The sequence below is a fragment of the Salmo trutta genome, chromosome 2 (assembly GCF_901001165.1).
Source record: "Salmo trutta chromosome 2, fSalTru1.1, whole genome shotgun sequence".
Classification (NCBI taxonomy): Eukaryota; Metazoa; Chordata; class Actinopteri; order Salmoniformes; family Salmonidae; genus Salmo; species Salmo trutta.
This window is the reverse complement of record NC_042958.1, coordinates 23,241,386-23,264,491: the sequence shown is the minus strand read 5'-3', so window position 1 is coordinate 23,264,491 and position 23,106 is coordinate 23,241,386. Positions and strand designations below refer to the sequence as shown.

The window sequence follows — 23,106 nt, the reverse complement described above, 5'->3', positions numbered from 1 at the left end:
GCACATCAATGCGAGCTGTGGCAAGAAGGTTTGCTGTGTCTGTCAGCGTTGGGACCAGAGCATGGAGGCGCTACCAGGAGACAGACCAGTACATCAGGAGACGTGGAGGAGGTCGTAGGAGGGCAACAACCCAGCAGCAGGACCGCTACCTCCGCCTTTGTGCAAGGAGGAGCAGGAGGAGCACTGCCAGAGCCCTGCAAAATGACCTCCAGCAGGCCACAAATGTGCATGTGTCTGCTCAAACGGTCAGAAACAGACTCCATGCGGGTGGTATGAGGGCCCGACGTCCGCAGGTGGGGGTTGTGCTTACAGCCCAACACCGTGCAGGACGTTTGGCATTTGCCAGAGAACACCAAGATTGGCAAATTCGCCACTGGCGCCCTGTGCTCTTCACAGATGAAAGCAGGTTCACACTGAGCACGTGACAGACGTGACAGAGTCTGGAGATGCCGTGGAGAACGTTCTGCTGCCTGCAACATCTTCCAGCATGACCGGTTTGGCGGTGGGTCAGTCATGGTGTGGGGTGGCATTTCTTTGGGGGGCCGCACAGCCCTCCATGTGCTCGCCAGAGGTAGCCTGACTGCCATTAGGTACCGAGATGAGATCCGCAGACCCCTTGTGAGACCATATGCTGGTGCGGTTGGCCCTGGGTTCCTCCTAATGCAAGACAATGCTAGACCTCATGTGGCTGGAGTGTGTCAGCAGTTCCTGCAAGAGGAAGGCATTGATGCTATGGACTGGCCCGCCCGTTCCCCAGACCTGAATCCAATTGAGCACATCTGGGACATCATGTCTCGCTCCATCCACCAACGCCACGTTGCACCACAGACTGTCCAGGAGTTGGCAGATGCTTTAGTCCAGGTCTGGGAGGACATCCCTCAGGAGACCATCCGCCACCTCATCAGGAGCATGCCCAGGCGTTGTAGGGAGGTCATACAGGCACGTGGAGGCCACACACACTACTGAGCCTAATTTTGACTTGTTTTAAGGACATTACATCAAAGTTGGATCAGCCTGGAGTGTGGTTTTCCACCTTAATTTTGAGTGTGACTCCAAATCCAGACCTCCATGTGTTGATAAATTGGATTTCCATTGATTATTTTTGTGTGATTTTGTTGTCAGCACATTCAACTATGTAAAGAAAAAAGTATTTAATAAGATTATTTCTTTCATTCAGATCTAGGATGTGTTGTTTAAGTGTTCCCTTTATTTTTTTGAGCAGTGTATTTTCCTTTATTACTTTCTAACCCTACCACCCCTCCGCTAATTGGAGTAAACAAGTGAACAACATTTCTTAGGCTTCTACTTCCAGCTTATACATTCTATATACATTTTATAGGCACAGTCTATTATACAATAGTTATATTTTGTTTGTTTTTACTCCTGTCCTTTATCTAACCTCAACCTCTCCCATCTACAATATTTCTTTCACAAAAGTTCTGAACCTATATATGTTTTACGGACACAGTATGTTTTACATTAGTTATCTTGTTGTTATTAGTTGTTATTATTCCCAACCTTCAGGTCCATTCAACCCCTCCCATCTATTTCATAACACCATCCATATTGCAGAGTTAGCTCCAGGTAAAGGTTGCAATTCTTCAGCCATTCCTGAACCTGCAACCAAAAATAAGCTACTGTACATATGGACAGTACCAAAACAAATGATCTAATGATTCTGTCTCTTCGCAGTAAAATCTGCAGAGCTGGGAAGGTTGTATCGCCCATATCTAACATTTTATTGGTTGCAAGAATTTGGGATAATAATTTAAATTGAAAAATGTTACATTTTGAATCCGCCGTTGTTTTGAGTATAAGTTCATAAACCATGTGCCATGGAATCGGTACGTTGAAAATCTCTTCCTAAATATTTTGCCATCTATATGGCACAGCGGTCCAGTTTTTGGTCCTTGAAGGAAACTGGTATACTTTTTTATTTATCACAATTTTTATTTAACCAATTATGGTGTTTAATGCGGGGCCGACAGACAGATTCCCTACCTTTCCCCCTTCCACTTTCCTCTTCCATTTTTGCAGTAATGCTGCAATTAGTTAGTTGTAATTTTGGCTAGAGCACACATTTCCATACATTTTTGTTAGCTGCATGTGTGACATAAATCTACCAGTCTTACAGTATTTATGATATAATTTACAAAGATTATACTTTTACATTTTTTATTTTTTTTATTTTATCTATTAGTATGTTTGAGTTTAAACACAATATTTGTTGTATTATTTGTTCCGTTTTTTCTAGTGAATTAAATTGAAATTGTAACCAACTTTCTATGGCTTGTTTTAAAAACAGCGATATTTGGGAGATTATTTCCTTTTCAAATAACTGAAAGTGGGAGGTTGTAATCTGAATAAAGGGGAAAAGGCCATTCTTGAACACAGGGTGAGACATTCTTATTAATTTGCTAGAGAACCAGTTTGGATTGAAGTATAACTTTTGTATGACTGAAGGCTTTAGTGAGAGGTCTAAAGCATTAATATTTAATAATGTCTGCCCTGTGAATTCATATTCATTGTATAAATAGGCCCGTTTAATTTTGTCTGGCTTGCCGTTCCAAATAAAATGTAATCTTTTTTCTCATATAATTGAAATAACTGTTCACTAGATGTAGGCAAGACCATGAGCAAATAGGTAAACTGGGATATGACTAAAGAGTTAATCAGGGGGATTTTTCCACAAATACACTGATATTTTCCTTTCGATGGTTGCAAGATCTTGTCTATTTTTGCTAAGAAATAAATGAGATCATTTATTTATTTTGGCATATCTATACCGAGTATGTCCACATCACCATTAGACCATTTTATTGGTCAACTACACTGTAATGTAAAAGTGGTATTTGGTTGCGATCCAATACGTAATATAGTATGCGTAATAATTAATTTGGTTGTAATCCAGAGAGGTTAGAAAAAGTATCTAGATCCTCTATGAGGCTGTGGAGGGATCCAAGTTGTGGATTTAAAAGAAAACATGAATCATCAGCGCACAATGATACCTTTGTTTTTAAGCCCTGGATTTCTAACCCCTTGATATTATTGTTGGATCTGATTTTAATAGCTAACATTTTGATGGCCATAATAATATGTCGATAGTGGACAACCTTGTTTTACTCTCTTTTTATATATATACACATACACTACCGTTCAAAAGTTTGGGGTCACTTAGAAATGTCCTTGTTTTTGAAAGAAAAGCTAATTTTTGTCCATTAAAATAACATAAAATTGATCCGAAATACAGTGTAGTGTCACGACTGTGACGGATGGTGGCGCCCCTCCTCGGCCGGGCGGGGCTCGGCTGCCATCGATCCCTGTTTGGTTTCACTTTCGTTTGGTTAGGTCTAGGTAGGCACGCACCTGTTTTGGGTTAGTCATTAGAAAGGGGGGGTTATTTAGGTTAGCGTAGGATGTATGGGTTTTGTACGTGATTGTGTTTCTCTGTTTGCTTTGCTTGGTGACACTCTGATTTTTGTATTTTGCAGTAGTGCGTGTGTTTGCACCAACAGTGTTTTGTCCCCTGTGTTTGGGGCACCTTGTTTTGTTGTGCGCTTTGATCGCTGTTTTGGGAAGGCTTGTGTTTTGGCCGTTGTGCTTATTAAAGCCACTACCCTGTATCGCAGCTTCCTGCATTTGATTCCTCACCCACTACACCCAAGCTTGACAGAAATCACGTACCCTAACGTAATGGAGTCAGCAGGAGCTTCAGCGCCAGCCATGTCCATGGAGGAGACCGTGGACCAACACTCTACCCTGCTCCACCGGCTGGGTAACGCCATGGATCAGGTGTTGGCGCGCCTGGAGAGCTGGGACCGACGCGCTCTCGGCCCCCCGAACGCGGCAGTCCAACAGCCTGCGCCCCCCCCAGCACCCACAGCTCCCAGTACCAGTGGGGTAAAGCTCGCCCCCCCCAGGGAGTACGATGGAACGGCCGCTGGGTGTAAGGGCTTCTTACTCCAGCTGGAGTTATACCTGGCGACCGTTCGTCCCCCTCCCTCGGGGGAGGAGAGCGTCAGCGTCCTCGTCTCCTGTCTCACGGGTAAGGCCCTGGAATGGGCAAACGCCGTGTGGGACAGTCCGGACTCAGCCAGGGACAACTACCCAGAGTTCACCCGCCGCTTTCGGGCAGTATTCGATCATCCCCCGGAGGGGAGAGCGGCGGGTGAGCGGCTGTTTCACCTGAGGCAGGAGACGAGGAGCGCGCAGGATTTCGCTCTCGAGTTCCGGACCCTGGCCGCGGGAGCAGGGTGGAATGAGAGGGCCCTTATAGACCACTACCGTTGTAGTTTGAGGGAGGACGTCCGCCGGGAATTAGCCTGTCGGGACACGACGCACACACTGGACCAACTGGTGGATCTGTCCATCCGACTGGACAATCTGCTGGCCGCCCGCGGACGTCCGACCCGGGCCCTGCTCGTTCCACCCTCCAGCCCTCCTGCTCCCACGCCTATGGAGATAGGGGGGGCAGCAGCCAGGAAGACTGGAGGGGGGGGTCGCTCCTGCACCTCATGTGGTCGCAGAGGGCACACTGTGGACCGGTGCTGGGGAGACTCCCCTAGGAGTCCAGACGGCAGGCAGAGCGCTCCTTTGACACCTCAGGTGAGTCAGCACCAGCCTCACCCAGAGCCCCCTGTACGTCACATGTATGTGTCAGTGTCTTTCCCTTGTTTCTCCCCTCACTCCCGGTTTAAGGCGCTAGTCGATTCAGGCGCAGCAGGGAGTTTTATGGACCGTGGGGTCGCGGCTAAGTTAGGGATTCCCCTGGTCCAGTTGGACCAACCCTTCCCCATACACGCCCTAGACAGTCGACCACTAGGGTCGGGGCTGGTCAGGGAGGTCACTGTACCTCTGGTCATGGTAATGCGGGGGGGTCATGAGGAGCGGATTAGTCTTTTCCTCATCGATTCCCCCGCGTTTCCAGTGGTTCTAGGGATTCCCTGGCTAGCCGCTCACAACCCTAAGATTTCGTGGGGACAGAGGGCTCTTAAGGGGTGGTCAAATGAGTGCTCGGGCAGGTGCATAGGAGTTTCCATCGGTGCGACTACGGTGGAGAGTCCAGACCAAGTCTCCACCGTGCACATTCCCTCAGAATATGCCGATTTGGCTATCGCCTTCAGTAAAACGAAGGCGACCCAATTACCACCTCATCGACGAGGAGACTGTGCGATAAACCTCCAGGTGGGCGCTGCCCTTCCTCGTAGTCACGTTTATCCCCTGTCTCAGGAGGAGACAGCGGCTATGGAGACATACGTCACTGAATCCTTGAGGCAGGGATACATTCGGCCATCTCACTCACCCGTCTCCTCGAGCTTCTTTTTCGTGAAGAAGAAGGAGGGAGGTCTGCGCCCGTGCATTGACTATAGAGGTCTAAATGCCATCACAGTGGGTTTCAGTTACCCACTACCTCTCATCGCCTCGGCGATGGAGTCATTTCAAGGGGCGCGCTTCTTCACGAAATTGGATCTCAGGAGCGCATATAATCTGGTGCGTATCCGAGGAGGGGACGAGTGGAAAACTGCATTTAGTACCACATCTGGCCATTATGAGTACCTCGTCATGCCGTATGGGTTAAAGAATGCTCCCGCAGTCTTTCAATCCTTTGTGGACGAGATTCTCCGGGACCTGCTCGGTCAGGGTGTAGTGGTGTACATCGATGACATTCTGGTCTACTCCGCTACACGCGCCGAGCATGTGTCTCTGGTGCGTAAAGTGCTTGGGCGACTGGTGGAGCATGACCTATACGTCAAGGCTGAGAAATGTGAGTTTTCCAAACCAGCCGTCTCTTTCTTGGGGTATCGCATTTCCTCATCAGGGGTAGTGATGGAATGTGACCGCGTCTCAGCCGTGCGTAATTGGCCGACTCCCACCACGGTGAAGGAGGTGCAGCGGTTTTTGGGATTTGCCAATTACTACCGGAGGTTTATCCGGGGCTTTGGGCAGGTGGCGGCTCCCATTACCTCACTGTTGAAGGGGGGCCCGGTGCGGTTGCAGTGGTCCGCGGAGGCGGACCGGGCCTTTAGTCGTCTGAAGGTTCTGTTCACCGACGCCCCGGTGCTGGCGCACCCGGACCCCTCTTTGCCCTTCATAGTGGAGGTGGACGCGTCCGAGGCTGGGGTAAGAGCCGTGCTGTCCCAGCGCTCGGGCGCCCCCCCCAAGCTCCGCCCCTGCGCCTTCTTCTCTAGGAAGTTGAGTCCGGCGGAGCGTAACTATGATGTGGGGGACAGGGAGCTGTTGGCTGTGGTCAGAGCCCTGAAGGTGTGGAGACATTGGCTTGAGGGGGCGCGCCACCCTTTTCTCATCTGGACTGACCACCGCAATCTGGAGTACATCCGGGCAGCGAGGAGACTGAACCCGCGTCAAGCCAGGTGGGCGATGTTCTTTACGAGATTTCGGTTTAACATCTCGTATATCCCAGGTTCCCGGAACACTAAGGCCGACGCACTGTCTCGTCTCCATGACGCCGAGGAACGGTCCACCGAGCCCACGCCCATCCTTCCAGCCTCCTGCCTGGTGGCACCGGTGGTCTGGGAGGTGGACGCGGACATCGAGCGGGCGTTACGGACGGAGCCTACTCCTCCGCAGTGTCCAGTGGGTCGTAAGTACGTTCCGCTCGGTGTTCGCGATCGGCTGATTCGGTGGGCTCACACGCTTCCCTCCTCGGGTCACCCAGGGGTTGAGCGGACAGTGCGTGGTCTTAGTGGGAGATACTGGTGGCCCACCTTGGTGAAGGACGTGAGGCACTATGTCTCCTCCTGTTCGGTGTGCGCTCAGAGTAAGGCTCCCAGGCACCTGCCTAGAGGGAAATTACAACCCCTCCCGGTTCCACAACGACCATGGTCCCACCTGGCGGTGGATTTCTTGACCGATCTCCCGCCGTCTCAGGGCAACACTACGATCCTGGTCGTTGTGGACCGGTTTTCTAAGTCCTGCCGTCTGATTCCGTTACCCGGTCTTCCTACGGTCCTGCAGACCGCGGAAGCCTTATTCACCCACGTCTTCCGGCACTACGGGGTGCCCGAGGATATCGTCTCAGATCGAGGCCCCCAGTTCACGTCCCGAGTGTGGCGGGCGTTTATGGAGCGGCTGGGGGTTTCGGTCAGTCTGACCTCGGGGTTTCACCCCGAAAGTAATGGGCAGGTGGAAAGGGTAAACCAGGAGGTGGGCAGGTTCCTGCGGTCCTATTGCCAGGACCGGCCAGGGGAGTGGGCAAGGTTCGTGCCATGGGCCGAAATGGCTCAGAACTCTTTGCGCCACTCCTCCACCAACATGTCACCATTCCAATGTGTGTTGGGTTATCAGCCGGTCCTGGGGCCATGGCATCAGAGCCAGACGGAGGCCCCTGCGGTGGAGGAATGGGTGCAGCGCTCAAGGGAGACCTGGAACGCTGTGCAGGAATCCCTGGAACGAGCCAGGGAGCGACAGAAAGCGAGCGCTGACCGGCACCGCAGCGAGGCCCCCGTGTTCACCCCAGGGGAGAGAGTCTGGCTCTCGACCCGGAACCTGCCCCTCCGCCTGCCCTGCCGGAAGCTGGGTCCGCGGTTTGTGGGGCCATTTAAAGTCCTGAGGAGAATAAACGAGGTGTGTTACAGATTACAACTTCCTTCTTATTATCGTATTAACCCCTCGTTTCATGTGTCTCTCCTCAGGCCGGTGGTAGCTTGTCCGCTGCAAGAAAATGAGGTGCGGGAGGTCCCTCCACCCCCCCTGGACATCGGGGGGGCCCCGGCGTACACAGTCCGATCCATCTTGGACTCCAGACGCCGGGCGAGGGGCCTGCAGTACCTCGTGGACTGGGAGGGGTACGGCCCGGAGGAGAGGTGCTGGGTACCGGTGGAGGACATACTGGACCCAGCGCTCACCCGGGAGTTCCACAGCCTCCATCCGGATCGCCCTGCGCCTCGCCCTCCGGGGCTTCCTCGAGGTCGGCGACGGCGCGCTGCGGGAGCCGCGCGTCAGGGGGGGAGTACTGTCACGACTGTGACGGATGGTGGCGCCCCTCCTCGGCCGGGCGGGGCTCGGCGGTCGTCGTCGCCGAACTACTAGCTGCCATCGATCCCTGTTTGGTTTCACTTTCGTTTGGTTAGGTCTAGGTAGGCACGCACCTGTTTTGGGTTAGTCATTAGAAAGAGGGGGTTATTTAGGTTAGCGTAGGATGTATGGGTTTTGTACGTGATTGTGTTTCTCTGTTTGCTTTGCTTGGTGACACTCTGATTTTTGTATTTTGCAGTAGTGCGTGTGTTTGCACCAACAGTGTTTTGTCCCCTGTGTTTGGGGCACCTTGTTTTGTTGTGCGCTTTGATCGCTGTTTTGGGAAGGCTTGTGTTTTGGCCGTTGTGCTTATTAAAGCCACTACCCTGTATCGCAGCTTCCTGCATTTGATTCCTCACCCACTACACCCAAGCTTGACATGTAGACATTGTTAATGTTATAAATGAATATAGTAGCTGGAAATGACACATTTTTAATGCAAAATCTACATAGGTGCACAGAGGCCCATTATCAGCAACCATCGCTCCTGTGCTCCAATGGCACGTTGTGTTAGCTAATTGAAGTTTATCATTTTAAAAGACCAAATTATCATTAGAAAACCCTTTTGCAATTATGTTAGCACAGCTGAAAACTGTTGTTCTGATTAAAGAAGCAATAAAACTGGCCTGCTTTAGACTAGTTGAGTATCTGGAGCATCAGCATTTGTGGCTTCGATTGCAGGCTCAAAATCGTCAGTCTATTCTTGTTCTGAGAAATGAAGGCTATTCCATGTAAGAAATTGCCAAGAAACTGAAGATCTCATACAACGCTGTGTACTTCTCCCTTCACAGAACAGTGCAAACTGGCTCTAAACAGAATAGAAAGAGGAGTGGGAGGCCCCGGTGCCAAACTGAGCAAGAGGACAAGTACATTAGAGTGTCTAGTTTGAGAAACAGACGCCTCACAAGTCCTCAACGGGCAGCTTCATTAAATAGTACACCAGTCTCAACATCAACAGTGAAGAGACGACTCCGGGATGCTGGCCTTCTAGGCAGAGTTCCTCTGTCCAGTGTCTGTGTTCTTTTGCCCATCTTAATCTTTTATTTTTATTGGCCAGTCAGATATGACCTTTTCTTTGCAACTCTGCCTAGAAGGCCAACATCCCGGAGTCATTGACATTTCTATGTGACCCAAAACTTTTGAACGGTAGTGTATATATACAGTGGCCTGTGTTAGTATTCACCCCCTTGGCATTTTTCCTATTTTGTTGCCTTACAACCTGGAATAAAAAAGGATTTTGGGGGGTTTGTATCATTTGATTTACAAAACATGCCTACCACTTTGAAGATGCAAAATATTTTTTGGTGTGAAAGAAACAAGAAATAAGACAAAAAAAACTGAAAACTGGAGCATGCATAACTATTCACTCCCCCCCCCCCCCCACAGGCAATACTTTGTAGATCCACCTTTTGCAGCAATTACAGCTGCAAGTCTCTTGGGGTATGTCTCTATAAGCTTGGCTCCCGTACGGACTCGGGAGAGACGAAGGTCAAGAGCCGTGCATCTCCCGAAACATGACCCAGCCAAGCTGCACTGCTTCTTGACACAATGCCCGCTTAACCCGGAAGCCAATCGCAGCAATGTGTCGGAGGAAACACCGTACACCTGGCGACCGTGTAAGTGTGCATGCACCCGGCCCACCACAGGAGTCGCTAGAGTGCCATGGGACAAGGACATCCCGGCCGGCCAAACCCTCCCCTAAGCTAGACGACGCTGGGCCAATTGTGCGCCACCTCATGGGTCTCCCGGTCGCGGCCGGCTGTTTTACTCCTCGACAGTTTAAAACTTTCTGAGAAGTAGCCATTATTTACTATTTTCCACCTAGGATTACTATACATGATTTTAACCCATTTTATAAGAGATTCTCCAAAATTGAAATGTTCCAGGCATTTATATATAAACTCCAGTCATACTTATCAAAAGCCTTTTCAAAGTCAGCTATGAATAGCAGGCCTGGTTTCTCAGATTTTTCATAGTGTTCTATTGTTTCCAATACTTGTCCTTTATTTTCTCCAATGTATCATCTATGTAAAAATCATGTCTGATTAGAATGAATAATATCCGCCAATCCCTTTTAAATTCTATGCACTATACATTTTGCTAGAATTTTTTTCATCACAACACTGAAGTGTAACGGGCCTCCAATTTTTTTATATTTACTGCTTATATCCTGCTTCAGTAATAATGAAATCAGACCATCTTGTTGAGTGTCCGATAATCTACCATTTACATAGGAGTGGTTAAAACATGCTAATACCAGTCCTCTGAGTATATCAAAAAGGTATGCCATCCAGCCCTGGAGTGTTCCCAGACTTAAAAGCTTTAATTGCTTCAAGAAGTTCCTCCTCTGTAATTTGGCCTTCACATGAGTATTTCTGTACATCTGTTAATTTTACATTATTAATAGAAAGTAGCCACTCTTTGCCTTGATGACAGCTTTTCACACTCTTGCCATTCTCTCAACCAGCTTCATAAGGAATGCTTTTCCAACAGCCTTGAAGGAGTTCCCACATACAGTGGCAAGAAAAAATATGTGAACCCTTTGAAAATACCTGGATTTCTGCATAAATTGGTCATAACATTTGATTTGATCTTCATCTAGGTCACAACAATAGACAAACACAGTCTGCTTAAACTGACAACACACAAACAATTATACGTTTTCATGTCTTTATTGAACACACCGTGTAAACAGTCACAGTGCAGGGTGGAAAAAGTATGTGAACCCTTGCATTCAATAACTGGTTGACCCTCCTTTGGCAGCAATAACCTTAACCAAATGTTTTCTGTAGTTGCGGATCAGACCTGCACAACGGTCAGGAGGAATTTTGGACCATTCCTCTTTACAAAACTGTTTCAGTTCAGCAATATTCTTGGGATGTCTGGTGTGAACTGCTCTCTTGAGGTCATGCCACTGTAACAGTGTAGGTTCCGTCCCTCTCTTCACCCCAACCCAGGCTCGAACCAGGGACCCTTGCACACGTCAACAACTGACACCCACCGAAGCATTGTTACCCATCGTGCCACAAAGGCCGCGGCCCTTGCAACGCAAGGGGAAACCCTACTTCAAGTCTCAGAGCGAGTGACGTCACTGATTGAAATGCTATTAGCGCGCACCACCGCTAACTAACTAGCCATTTCACATCGGTTACACTACAGCATCTCAATCGGGTTGAGGTCAGGACTCTGACTGGGCCACTCCAGAAGGCATATTATCTTCTGTTGTTGATTTACTACGGTGTTTTGGGGCGTTGTCCTGTTGCATCACCCAACTTCTGTTGAGCTTCAATTGGCGGACAGATAACCTAACATCCTCCTGCAAAATGTCTTGATAAACTTGGGAATTCATTTTTCCGTCGATGACAGCAAGCTGTCCAGGCCCTGCGGAAGCAAAGCAGCCCCAAGCCATGATGCTCCCTCCACCATACTTTACAGTTGGGTGTGCTGTGCATTTTTTCCTCCACACAGTGTTCAGTGTTCCTTCCAAACAACTCAACTGTATTTTCATCGGTCCACAGAATATTTAGCCAGTAGCGCTGTGGGACATCCAGGTGCAGTTTCGCAAACTTCAGACAGCAATGTATTTTTTGGACAGCAGTGGTTTCTTCCGTGGTGTCCTCCCATGAACACCATTCCTGTTTAGTGTTTTAAGTATTGTAGACTCATCAGAGATGTTAGCGTGTTCCAGAGATTGCTGTAAGTCTTTAGCTGACACGCTAGGATTCTTCTTAAACCTCATTGAGCATTCTGCGCTGTGCTCTTGCAGTCATTTTTGCAGGATGGCTCTCCTAGGGAAAGTAGCAACAGTGCTGAACTTTCTCTATTTATAGACAATTTGTCTTACCATGGACTGATGAACATCAAGGCTTTTAGAGATACTTTTGTAACCCTTTCCAGCTTTATGCAAGTCAACAATTCTTAATCTTAGGTCTTCTGAGATCTTTTTTGTTCGAGGCATGGTTCACATCAGACAATGCTTCTTGTGAATAGCAAACAAAATTTTGTGAGTGTTTTTTATAGGGCAAGGCAGCTCTAACCAACATCTCCAATCTCGTCTCATTGATTGGACTCCAGGTTAGCTAACTCCTGACTCCAATTAGCTTTTGGAGAAGTCATTAGCCTAGGGGTTCACATACTTTTTCCAACCTACAATGTCAATGTTTAAATGATGTATTCAATATAGACAAGGGAAATACACTAATTTCTGTGTTATTAGTTTAAGCACACTATGTTTGTCTATTGTTGTGACTTAGATGAAGATCAGATCAAATTTGATGACCAATTTATGCAGAAATAATTCCAAAGGGTTCACATACTTTTTCTTGCCACTGTATGCTGAGCACTTGCTGGCTGCTTTTCCTTCACTCTGCGGTCCAACTCATCCCAAACCATCTTAATTGGGTTGAGGTTGGGTTATTGTGGAGGCCAGGTCATCTGATGCAGCACTCCATCCCTCTCCTTTGTGGTCAAATAGCCCTTATACAGCCTGGAGGTGTGTTTGGGGTCATTGTCCTGTTGAAAAACCAAACGATAGTCCCACTAAACGCAAACCAGATGGGATGGTGTATCACTGCAGAATGCTGTGGTAGCCATGCTGGTTAAGTGTGTCTTGAATTGTAAATAAATCACCAACAGTGTCACCAGCAAAGTACCCTCACACCTCCCCCTCCATGCATCACGGTGCTTCATCATCCATTCACCTACGCTGCGTCTCACAAAGACACGGTGGTTGAAACCAAAAATCTTAAATTTGGACTCATCAGACCAAAGGACAGATTTCCACCAGTCTAATGTCCCTTGCTCGTGTTTCTTGGCCAGAGCAAGTCTCTTCGTCTCGTCCTTTCGTTGTGTTTTTTTTGCAGCAATTTGACCATGAAGGCCTGATTCATATAGTCTCCTCTGAACAGTTTATGTTGAGATGTGTCTGTTACTTGAACTCTGTGAAGCATTTATTTGGGCTGCAATCTGAGGTGCAGTTAACTCTAACGAATGTATTCTCTGCAGCAGAGGTAACTCTGGGTCTTTCTTTCCTGTGGCGGTCCTCATGAGAGCCAGTTTCATCATAACGCTTGATGGTTTTTGTGACTGCACTTGAAGAAACTTTCAAAGTTCTTGACATTTTCCTGATTGACTGACCTTCGTTTTAAAGTAATGATGGACTGTCGTTTCTCTTTGCTTATTTCAGCTGTTCTTGCCATAATATTGACTTGTACTTTTACCAAATAGGGCTATCCTCTGTATACCACCCTTACCTAGCCACAACATAATTGATTGGCTCAGACGCATTAAGAAGGAAAGAAATTCCACAAATTAACTTTGAACAAGGCACACCTGTTAATTGAAATGCATTCCAGGTGACTACCTCATGAAGCTGGTTGAGAGAATGCCAAGAGTGTGCAAAGCTAGATGGTGCCGACAGAGATGGTCGCCTCGCTTCAGGTCCTTAGGAAACTATGCACTAATTAGATTTTTTATGTATTATTTCTGACATTGTTAACCCAGAAAATCTCAAGTGTCATTACATTCAGCCGGGAAGAACTACTGGATATAAAAGCGATGTCATTTGACCAACATTATGACCAGGAATACGACTTTCTCGAAGCAGATCCTTTGTTCAGACCTCCACCATGCACATGGGATCTTATCCCAGAGGCCGACCCAAAATAACGCTGTCGCCGCAGGAGAGGCAGACAGAGCGGCCTTCTGGTCAGACTTAGAAGGCGAGCACACCATCCACCGCTTCGGAGCATATTACTCGCCAATGTCCAATCTCTAGACAACAAGGTGGATGAAATTAGGGCACGAGTTGCCTTCTAGAGAGACATCAGAGATTGTAAACTTCTCTGTTTTACGGAAACATGGCTCACTTGGGATATGTTGTCAGAGTCGGTTCAGCCACCCGGTTCCTTCACGCATTGCGCCGACAGAAACAAACATCTCTCTGGTAAGAAGAAGGGCAGGGTGATTAGCGACTTATGATTAGCGACTCATGGTGTAATCATAACAACATACAGGAACTCAAGTCCTTTTGTTCACCTGACCCTAGGATTCCTTAAAATCAAATACCGACTGCATTATATACCAAGAGAATTCTCTTCGATTATAGTCACAGCCGTGTATAATCCAAGTAAAAATTCCCTGTCTTAGGTCAGTTAGGATGATTTATTTCAGCTTTTATTCATTTCATCACATTCCCAGTGGGCCAGAAGTTTACATACACTCAATTAGTATTTGGTAGCATTGCCTTTAAATTGTTTAACTTGGGTCAAACATTTCGTGTAGCCTTCTACAAGCTTCCCACAAAAACTTGGGTGAATTTTGGCCCATTCCTCCTGGCAGAGCTGGTGTAACTGAATCAGGTTTGTAGGCCTCCTTGCTGGCACACGCTTTTTCAGTTCTGGCCACAAATGTTCTATAGGATTGAGGTCAGGGCTTTGTGATGGCCACTCCAATACCATGACTTTGTTGTCCTTAAGCCATTTTGCCACAACTTTGGAAGTATGCTTGGGGTCATTGTCCATTTGGAAGACCCATTTGCGACCAAGTTTTAACTTCCTGACTGATGTCTTGAGATGTTGCTTTAATATATCCACATCATTTTCCTCTCTCATGATGCCATCTATTTTGTGAAGTGCACCAGTCCCTCCTGCAGCAATGCACCCCCACAACATGATGCTGCCACCCCCGTGCTTCACGGTTGGGATGGTGTTCCTCGGCTTGCAAGCCTCCCCCTTTCTCCTCCAAACATAACGATGCTCATTATGGCCAAACAGTTCTATTTTTGTTTCATCAGACCAGAGGACATTTCTCCAAAAAGTAAGATCTTTGTCCCCATGTGCAGGTGTAAACCGTAGTCTGGCTTTTTTATGGCGGTTTTGGAGCAGTGGCTTCTTCCTTGCTGAGCGGCCTTTCAGGTTATGTCGATATAGGACTCGTTTTATTGTGGATATAGATACTTTTTTACCTGTTTCCTCCAGCATCTTCACAAGGTCCTTTGCTGTTTTTCTGGAATTGATTTGCACATTTCGCACCAAAGTACGTTCATCTCTAGGAGACAGAACGCGTCTCCTTCCTGAGCGGTATGACGGCTGTGTGGTCCAATGGTGTTTATACTTGCATACTATTATTTGTACAGATGAACGTGGTACCTTCAGGCGTTTGGAAATTGCTACCAAGGATGAACCAGACTTGTGGAGGTCTACAATTTTTCTTCTGAGGTCTTGGCTGATTTCTTTTGATTGTCCCATGATGTCAAGCAAAGACGCACTGAGTTTGAAGGTAGGCCTTGAAATACATCTACAGGTACACCTCCAATTGACTGAAATTATGTCAATTAGCCAATCAGAAGCTTCTATAGCCATGACATAATTTTCTGGAATTTTACAAGCTGTTTAAAGGCACAGTCAACTTAGTGTATGTAAACTTCTGACCTACTGGAATCTGATACAGTGAGTTATAAGTGAAATAATCTGTCTGTAAACAATTGTTGGAAAAATTACTTGTGTCATGCACAACGTAGATGTCCTAACCGACTTGCCAAAACTATAGTTTGTTGGCAAGACGTTTGTGGAGTGGTTGAAAAACAAGTTTTAATGACTCCAACCTAAATGTATGTAAACTTTCGACTTCAACTGTATTTATATCTACATATTCTTATTCATTTACATTTGTGTGTATAAGGTAGTTGTTGTGAATTTGTTCGATTACTTGTTAGAAATTACTGCACAGTCGGAACTAGAAGCACAAGTTTTTCGCTACACTCGCATTAACATCTGCTAACCACGTGTATGTGACCAATACAATTTGATTTGATTTGCTTTGAGCTGTCATCAAGAAAAAGGGTGGATACTTTGAAGAATCTCAAATATAAAATATATTTTGATTTGTTTAACACCTTTTTGGTTACTACATGATTCCATATGTTTTATTTAATAGTTTTGATGTCTTCACTATTATTCGACAATGTAGAAAATAGTAAAAATGAAGAAGAACCCTGGAATGAATAGGTGTGTCCAAACCTTTGACTGGTACAGAATATATTATTTATTTTCCCACAGAAAACTTGGGGGGCCAAATAAAACCACCCCTGTGCCCGACAGTATGGTATTAGACAGGGCCTAGATTTGATCCTGGGTGTACAGAGCTGGATTGGCTACATTCAAATAACTCCTCGTAATCATTATGGTTGTGTTTACAAAGTCTGCCCAATTCTGATCTTTTGCAACTAATTGGTCTTTTGACCAATCAGATCTTTCGCCAATAATTCGGCAAAAGATCAGAATTGAGCTGCCTGTGTAAACGCAGTGGGACCACCATGTCTGTGTTGTCCATGGAGACCTATTGAGTCATACTCAGCACAGCAGCATACCACCCACCTGCCATCTTAGTACTAGGAACAAATATAATCGCCGTCTCTCTCTCTCGTGCTCTCTCTCACTCTCTCCAGGCACACTGGAGGTAATCCTGGTGCTAGTGATTAGTTGGTTACACAGTAATTGCCAGGTGTGCCAGGAAACTAAGTATACTTTCCTTCTGTACTGTATATCCCTAATATACTCTGAGAAGATGCTGTATTTACACTGGACTGGTATTCACATTTTATCTGTCCCTTTTTAATTTACTGCAGTGGGCTAAATCAGGGTCATACATAATATTTTTTGGTACTGTTAAACAATCTACTTTGAAACAAAAGTATACACATCACATACATGGTTGTACCATGTCAGATATAGAATTGTAATGAATTCAATTTTGAGTTTGCGTCCCAATATTACACTTTTATATACATCACAGAAGACTGAAAAATAACAAAACCGTTTGACATAGAAACAGCTGATTTTCAGCATATTCTTTGAAATACTGTTTATTAATTATGAAATTATGAAATATATTATTGACATTCCACCCATGAGGCCACTAGAGGGCACTTTGGTCAGTCAAATCAAATCAAATAATTCCACTGCAGGAAAGGGCTACAATGGTTCTCGTTTGTCTGCACTGTCCTTAAAGATATTTCCCACTAGCATCTTATAAGAATTCTATACCAGATGAAGCATTTAAGAAAACACACACACACCTTAAGAGGTATGGAGCTTACTACTCTGTATAGCCAGAAATAGAAGCAGGTGGGATTTCCGTTCTGTTTTTACCTGGCTGTACCTCAACAAGGAAATAGGATTTCAGCACAAGTCACACACACTGTATACGAAATCAGCCTTTACAGAAGTCAAATACAGAATACAAGTTCTCTCAATCAAGACCAGCGACTATTCCACTGTAAAACGTAGCCTACTTCCTTGAAGTCAGAAATTAGCTACAGTACAGAGAGAAAGCAAAGAAAACCTTTGCAAATAAAACTTACACGTGACTACCGCCACACATCCCCTGACCTCCTTAAGTCACAAATACCCATAATCCCATAATCTTATTCAGCTACTTTGGGAGTCACAAGCTGCAAGTCATTCTGTAGTGAGGAGGGAAAACATCAAGCCATCGCTAAGCAGCTGCCTGCAGACACAATATAGGCCTACACCGCACTATTAGTCTATTTGTAATCTTGCTTATGTTGTCCTTAGTACTGTAAACATGTAGACTATTGTCTTCTCACAAGCCACAGACACAGCCACAGCCACTGCAGTTGTGGGAAGAGACGAGTCGACATGTTACTGTGCTGTGTACAGACAACACATGTAGAAGCTTTTTACACATGTTGTATTCGGCAAATGTCAAATAAAATTAGACTGGATTTGATTTGTTTTAGCTACATGGAAAACACATAGATCTCTTTAACTAAACACTGAAGAGATTGAACAGAAAGCATTTGCTCTCTGGCTACCAGACTATTATTAACACATCTCATCTCGGTAGATGAACAGCCCCACTATGAACTCTCTCTCACTCCCCAGGTTCTCCCCTATCTCTTTAACAACTTTGTGATGTCCTACTACCCCTGTTTGGCAGTTCCTGTGGAGTGTACTGGCTGAACTAATAGCCCATAGACAGTTTCACAGCCAGGTGTTATTTGTGTTCTTACCCTTCAGCCCCATCAGCGGGTTTGTCCCCTTCTGCAGGTGCAGGTGCTGGGGCAGTGGCCGGGGCTGGGGCAGGAGCTGCGGCAGGGGCCGGGGCTGGGGCAGGAGCTGCGGCAGGGGCTGGGGCTGGGCCAGGAGCTGCGGCAGGGGCTGGGGCTGGGGCAGGATCTATGGGTAGTGTACAAAAGATAATATGAGCAAGTGGATCAGTGTAGAACGTGAGTAGAGACTGAAACTTAAGACCATACACTGAGTATACCAAACATTAGGAACACCTTCCTATTATTGAGTTGCATCCCTTTTGCCCTCAGAACAGCCTTAGTGCATTTGGGCATGGACTCTACAAGGTGTCGAAAGTGTTCCACAGAGATGCTGGCCCATGTTGACTCCAATGCTTCCCAAAGTTGTGTCAAGTTGGCTGGATGTCCTATCGGGTGGTGGACCATTCTTGATACACACGGGAAACTGTTGAGCGTGAAAAACCCAGCAGCGTTGCAGTTCTTGACACACTCAAACTAGTGCGCCTGGCACCTACTATCATACCACGTTCAAAGGAATATAAATATTTTGTCTTTCCCATTCACCCTCTGAATGGCACACATACACAATCCATGTCTCAATTGTCTCGGCTTAAAAATCCTTATTTAACCTGTCTCCTCCTCTTCATCTACACTGATTGAAGTGGATTTAACAAGTGACATCAATATGGGATCGTAGCTACACCTGGATTCACCTGGGCAGTCTATGTCATGGAAAAAGCATGTTTTGTATACTCAATGTATATTACTTATGGGAAAAACAGCATGACAACATCTGAAAGTAATGGAATTGCTTACTGCCATTACACACAAAAAGCTATCATAAATGAAGCATTTGTTGTTCTAGAATGCACTGAGTGTCAGTGTGTGTCTCTGAGATGTGGATTATAGTGAAAGAGAAAAGGTGCAGAGGGAGTGGACATGTGTTGTTTCTGCTGCTGATGTATAGGAACAGACAGATGGACTAGGGAGCAGGCTGTCATGTGTGTCCTACTTCCCAAACCAGCACTCGTGTCTCAACAACACAACACAGGTAGACCAAACATTAGCTTATCTTTCACCTCAGCAATGAAATAGTTAACTGAAATGAAATGATATAATGGAATCAAATTTAGTTGTTACTAAATCAAATAATTGAATGATATGATGGAGTAAAATGTAGTAAGTAGTAAGTTACTATCTTTGAATGAGAGCCTGAGAGAAAGTGGGGATATTGAAAAATCAGGGAGCCAAAGCTTCACATGTCACAATCACTTTCGGAGTTTGGGCCTTGTTAAATCAAATTCAGAGGTCTGCCAGATTCCCAGTGTAAGAAAAAGTATTTTTGGAGTAATGTAATCAACAAACAATGTTTTGTTTGCAGTATACTCTGTTAGTTACACAAAAATGAAATCAACTGGATCCCAAATCAAACATACTTTTTTTGCCAGAAACCTTCAACTTCTGCTTTGTTTTTGTTCTTTACCTGAAACCCAGCCCATTGTTATAGTATTGTTGGGTAAAATAAAGCAGAGATCACAGTTAACATATATCTCCTGGAGTTCCAGGAAATCCATAGACATGAGGAATGAATGAGACTTCGTTAATGTTGTGGCTGCAACATTTCTGGGTGTGTGCCAGAGGGTATGCCACAGCCAAAACACTAACAATGAAAAGTCTTAATTCTGTCCCCTTGTGTTTGAGTATTATATGACACAAACTGAGCAAGTTCAATATCATATAGAAGCAAGAGAAAATGCTAAATGAAAACAAACAAACTTACCTGCTGGTTTAGCCTCCTCCTTCTTAGGTTCTTCCTCTTTCTTCTCCTCATCCTTTTTCTCTGCAGGCTTCTCCTCTTCCTGGGAAAACAACACTGTTACCTCACTGAAAACAATAGCCCATATTCACCAATAGACTTATTCACCAACAGACATTATTACCTGAAAAAGGCAAAAGGCAAAACTGATCCTAGATCAGCACTCCTACTCTTAGATATGGTCCAATGAGACATGAAGACAGGTGCCCATTAGCACCAAAGTGACACAGTTTCTCTGGACCCCTGCAAGGTCAGAGTCCCCCACCCCCTCCGTAAAATATACAAAATATAGAATGCCTCAGCCAAACAGCCACTCACAAAGTTTAGATTAACGATCTTTTGACATGTCTCTGCGGCTGCCTATCGAATCGATGATAGGCTTTCTGTGGTGCCAGGGCATGTAGCCTATAGCTTTGCTTTAGCTAATGGATAAATGTTTATTGGTAGAACTATTTGGTCATTATTTTCTCATGTTAAGCCTAACATTTCACGAAGCAACAATAATATCATTACTTGTTCAATAATTTAAAGTTGGAAATTCAAACATTGGAGATTGTCAAATTTATTTTCAATATGACAGCATACTTATCAGCGACTAATTGATTAAAAAATACCACTATCCTGTAGCCTACCTGAACCTGCATGACATGAGCCCTGCTCGCACTCTTTCGCCGCTTGGATAGAAAGTTGTTGTGCGTAAAACCAGTCTATTAACGCCAAGTAATATAGTCAGTCCACCCTCAAAACACTAGCTTACTATGGATTGTTTTATTATGCAGTGTAGCTACTATCTATAGCTATATACAGTATTTAGCTGCTATTTAGTTGCTATTTATAAACCTTTTATTAAAATTATACCTCAAATAGCCTAACAATGAGGAAAAAAGTAATCGGCTTTAGGATAAATTCAGCCACTATTTATTGTTGAACTCAGCAGGTTTTGTCTGGCTAATAGCCTACACAAAAGGGTGAATGAAATGAAATCCAACTTGAGATACGGGTCTTTTGAGACATTGTACATTATATTGTCCCAGTGCTTCCTATACAACTAATTTCTTTCCATAACGTGTTGAGGCCTGCAATTAAGGAGAATTCGAGAGGCTCAATTAAAGAACTGCTGAATTTGAATCACCACTCCCTTCTGCTCAGTTTCCCTGATGTTGCTACGGCAATCAAACAATTTTTAACCATCCCTGTAACTGTTGCTTCTGTGGAGAGATCATTTTCTAAATTAAAACTCATAAAGAACTAGCTAAGAAGCATTAGGCTCTTGGTCTGATATGTGCTCTTGAACACCTGAGTAAGCTCCACTCATTGCACTGGCGCCGTAGCCTTGACCAAGGTATTTGTTCATGATATCCCCTTACCTTCAATCAGTTCAATTATTTATTTTTCAAGGCCTGAGGCTTTTTGACCAATCACATTCTTGAAGCTCAAGAAACAAACACTTACCTTCCTAGTACATATGGAAATTAAAAATGTTTATTAATAAAAAAAAATAGGCATTGATGACAGGCGCATGGGCCCCCAGAGTTTGTGGGCCCTCCCGCCTTGCGAGGTGTGCGGGGGTGTCCGGTGCGTCAGTACTCATGAGTATGATACTGTGGAAACAGTTAAGTGTATCACATCTCACATAATCAAACTATTATTTTTCGGAAAGCTTGGGTTCTTCATTCAATGCCCAGGATGCAATTGGAGGGAGGGGTCAGAATCCATGTTGGAAATAAAGTGTATGAGAACTCATGGCTTGTAGACAGTACATCTGTCTAACTCCAAAGTGAGCATTTTCTTACTTTGGAGTCTATGATAGATTCATGGCTTTTGTCTTATTAACAAACATCTTAATCATATGCTAAGAAAAGGATGATCCAATAATTAATCAGTGAAAATCCTCTCGGTGTCTTTCATACATGAACTCCCTCCTCCTCTTCAATAACAAACACTTTCTATAAGAGTATTTCCAGACTGAGAAGGCCAATTACTCAGGCCACTGACGGCCGAAACATTACAATTTGAACTTTAACTCGATAAATAATCAAGAATTGAATTGTGAGCAAGAGTCACACATATTCCTTCTAAACGCCATTATGATGTTTGGTTACACCTCATCGCATGTTGGTTGACAACTTCTTCTCCTCTCCAAAGGCCAATTACTCAGCCTGAAACCCAGGCTATAAGTGCTTCTCCACTCTAGTGCTATGCTATACTGTTGATAGGAGGTATTTTAGATAGCTTGGTTTCAATGCTTCAGAGTCCAGCCTGTTTCAACCTGAGGCTTTCTCTAATCCGACTGACTCAGCTGTCATGGTTTGCTGTCCAGTCCATCTCACCATCTCATGAGTCACTGCCCAGTGTCCCCACCCAGTGTCACAATCACTGAGAGATACTGTTGAATCTAACATTCATTTAGAACATGACATTTTGTCCACTTTAAGGGGCAATCTGGGATTCAAACAATAGCAGACTGGATGCCCCGCCACTTTTTTGGTAAACAGCAAGCATTATTCAATATAAAGACAATATCGTTTCGAGCAATTTGTCATGGGATAAGGTTAATTAGTCAAACTGTATGTTGACTGTATATATGTCAACCATATTATATTACATCTTTAGGGCCATTTAATCCTGTGTACAGTTTAAGACATTCAGAAAAATCCTAAACAACATTTACATACATCAGTAACAGCCAGTCACTATACTAAAGTCCCACAATAGCTATATAATCAGTGGTAATAATATAGGCAGTGTTTATTCAACCGCTCAAAAAATGAATACATTTCAACCCCTATGTCTAAGTATTCGTCCTGCCGGCAAACACTTTCAATGATATATCCTGCTGTATTGTTTCGGAAAGAGAGGCGATGCCTTACCTTGGCTGGAGGTGCTGGGGCAGGAGCAGGAGCTGGTGCGGGGACAGGAGCTGTGGCAGGAGCAGCAGTGGCATCCGGCTTCGGAGGTGGCTCGGGCACCGAGAACAGTGCTTTGAACTTGCCAAACATGGTGGTTGTTTGGCTAGTGGGCAGTGTGGGCAACAGAGAACCCGGCGAGCCTATCCAGGGTTACAGATCTGATCCTTAGACTCTCTCCTCTGTCTAACCAACTGTCTAACCCTGAACGCCTGACAGTCGGAGCGACAGCCTGCCTCAGGTAATTAATCTCCAGTCCCATTAATTCCTTCATAGGAACTCCCCCTCTTCTCTTCACA

The 23,106-nt window shown here is 45.3% G+C and overlaps 1 protein-coding gene across 1 annotated transcript in view; it reads right to left on the bottom strand.

Annotated features, from left to right (window-relative positions):
- Positions 1 to 22,845, bottom strand: part of LOC115148912 (cyclic nucleotide-gated cation channel beta-3) — a 44,975-nt gene extending 22,130 nt beyond the window's left edge. The window contains exons 1-5 of the mRNA XM_029691223.1: positions 22,772 to 22,845; positions 19,866 to 19,969; positions 19,281 to 19,297; positions 18,068 to 18,233; positions 17,701 to 17,704 (exon numbers count right to left, since the gene is read on the bottom strand). Coding sequence (XP_029547083.1) covers positions 17,701 to 17,704; positions 18,068 to 18,233; positions 19,281 to 19,297; positions 19,866 to 19,969; positions 22,772 to 22,845 — 365 coding nt within the window. The remainder of the gene's footprint in view (positions 1 to 17,700; positions 17,705 to 18,067; positions 18,234 to 19,280; positions 19,298 to 19,865; positions 19,970 to 22,771) is intronic.
- Positions 22,846 to 23,106: the final 261 nt, after the last annotated feature.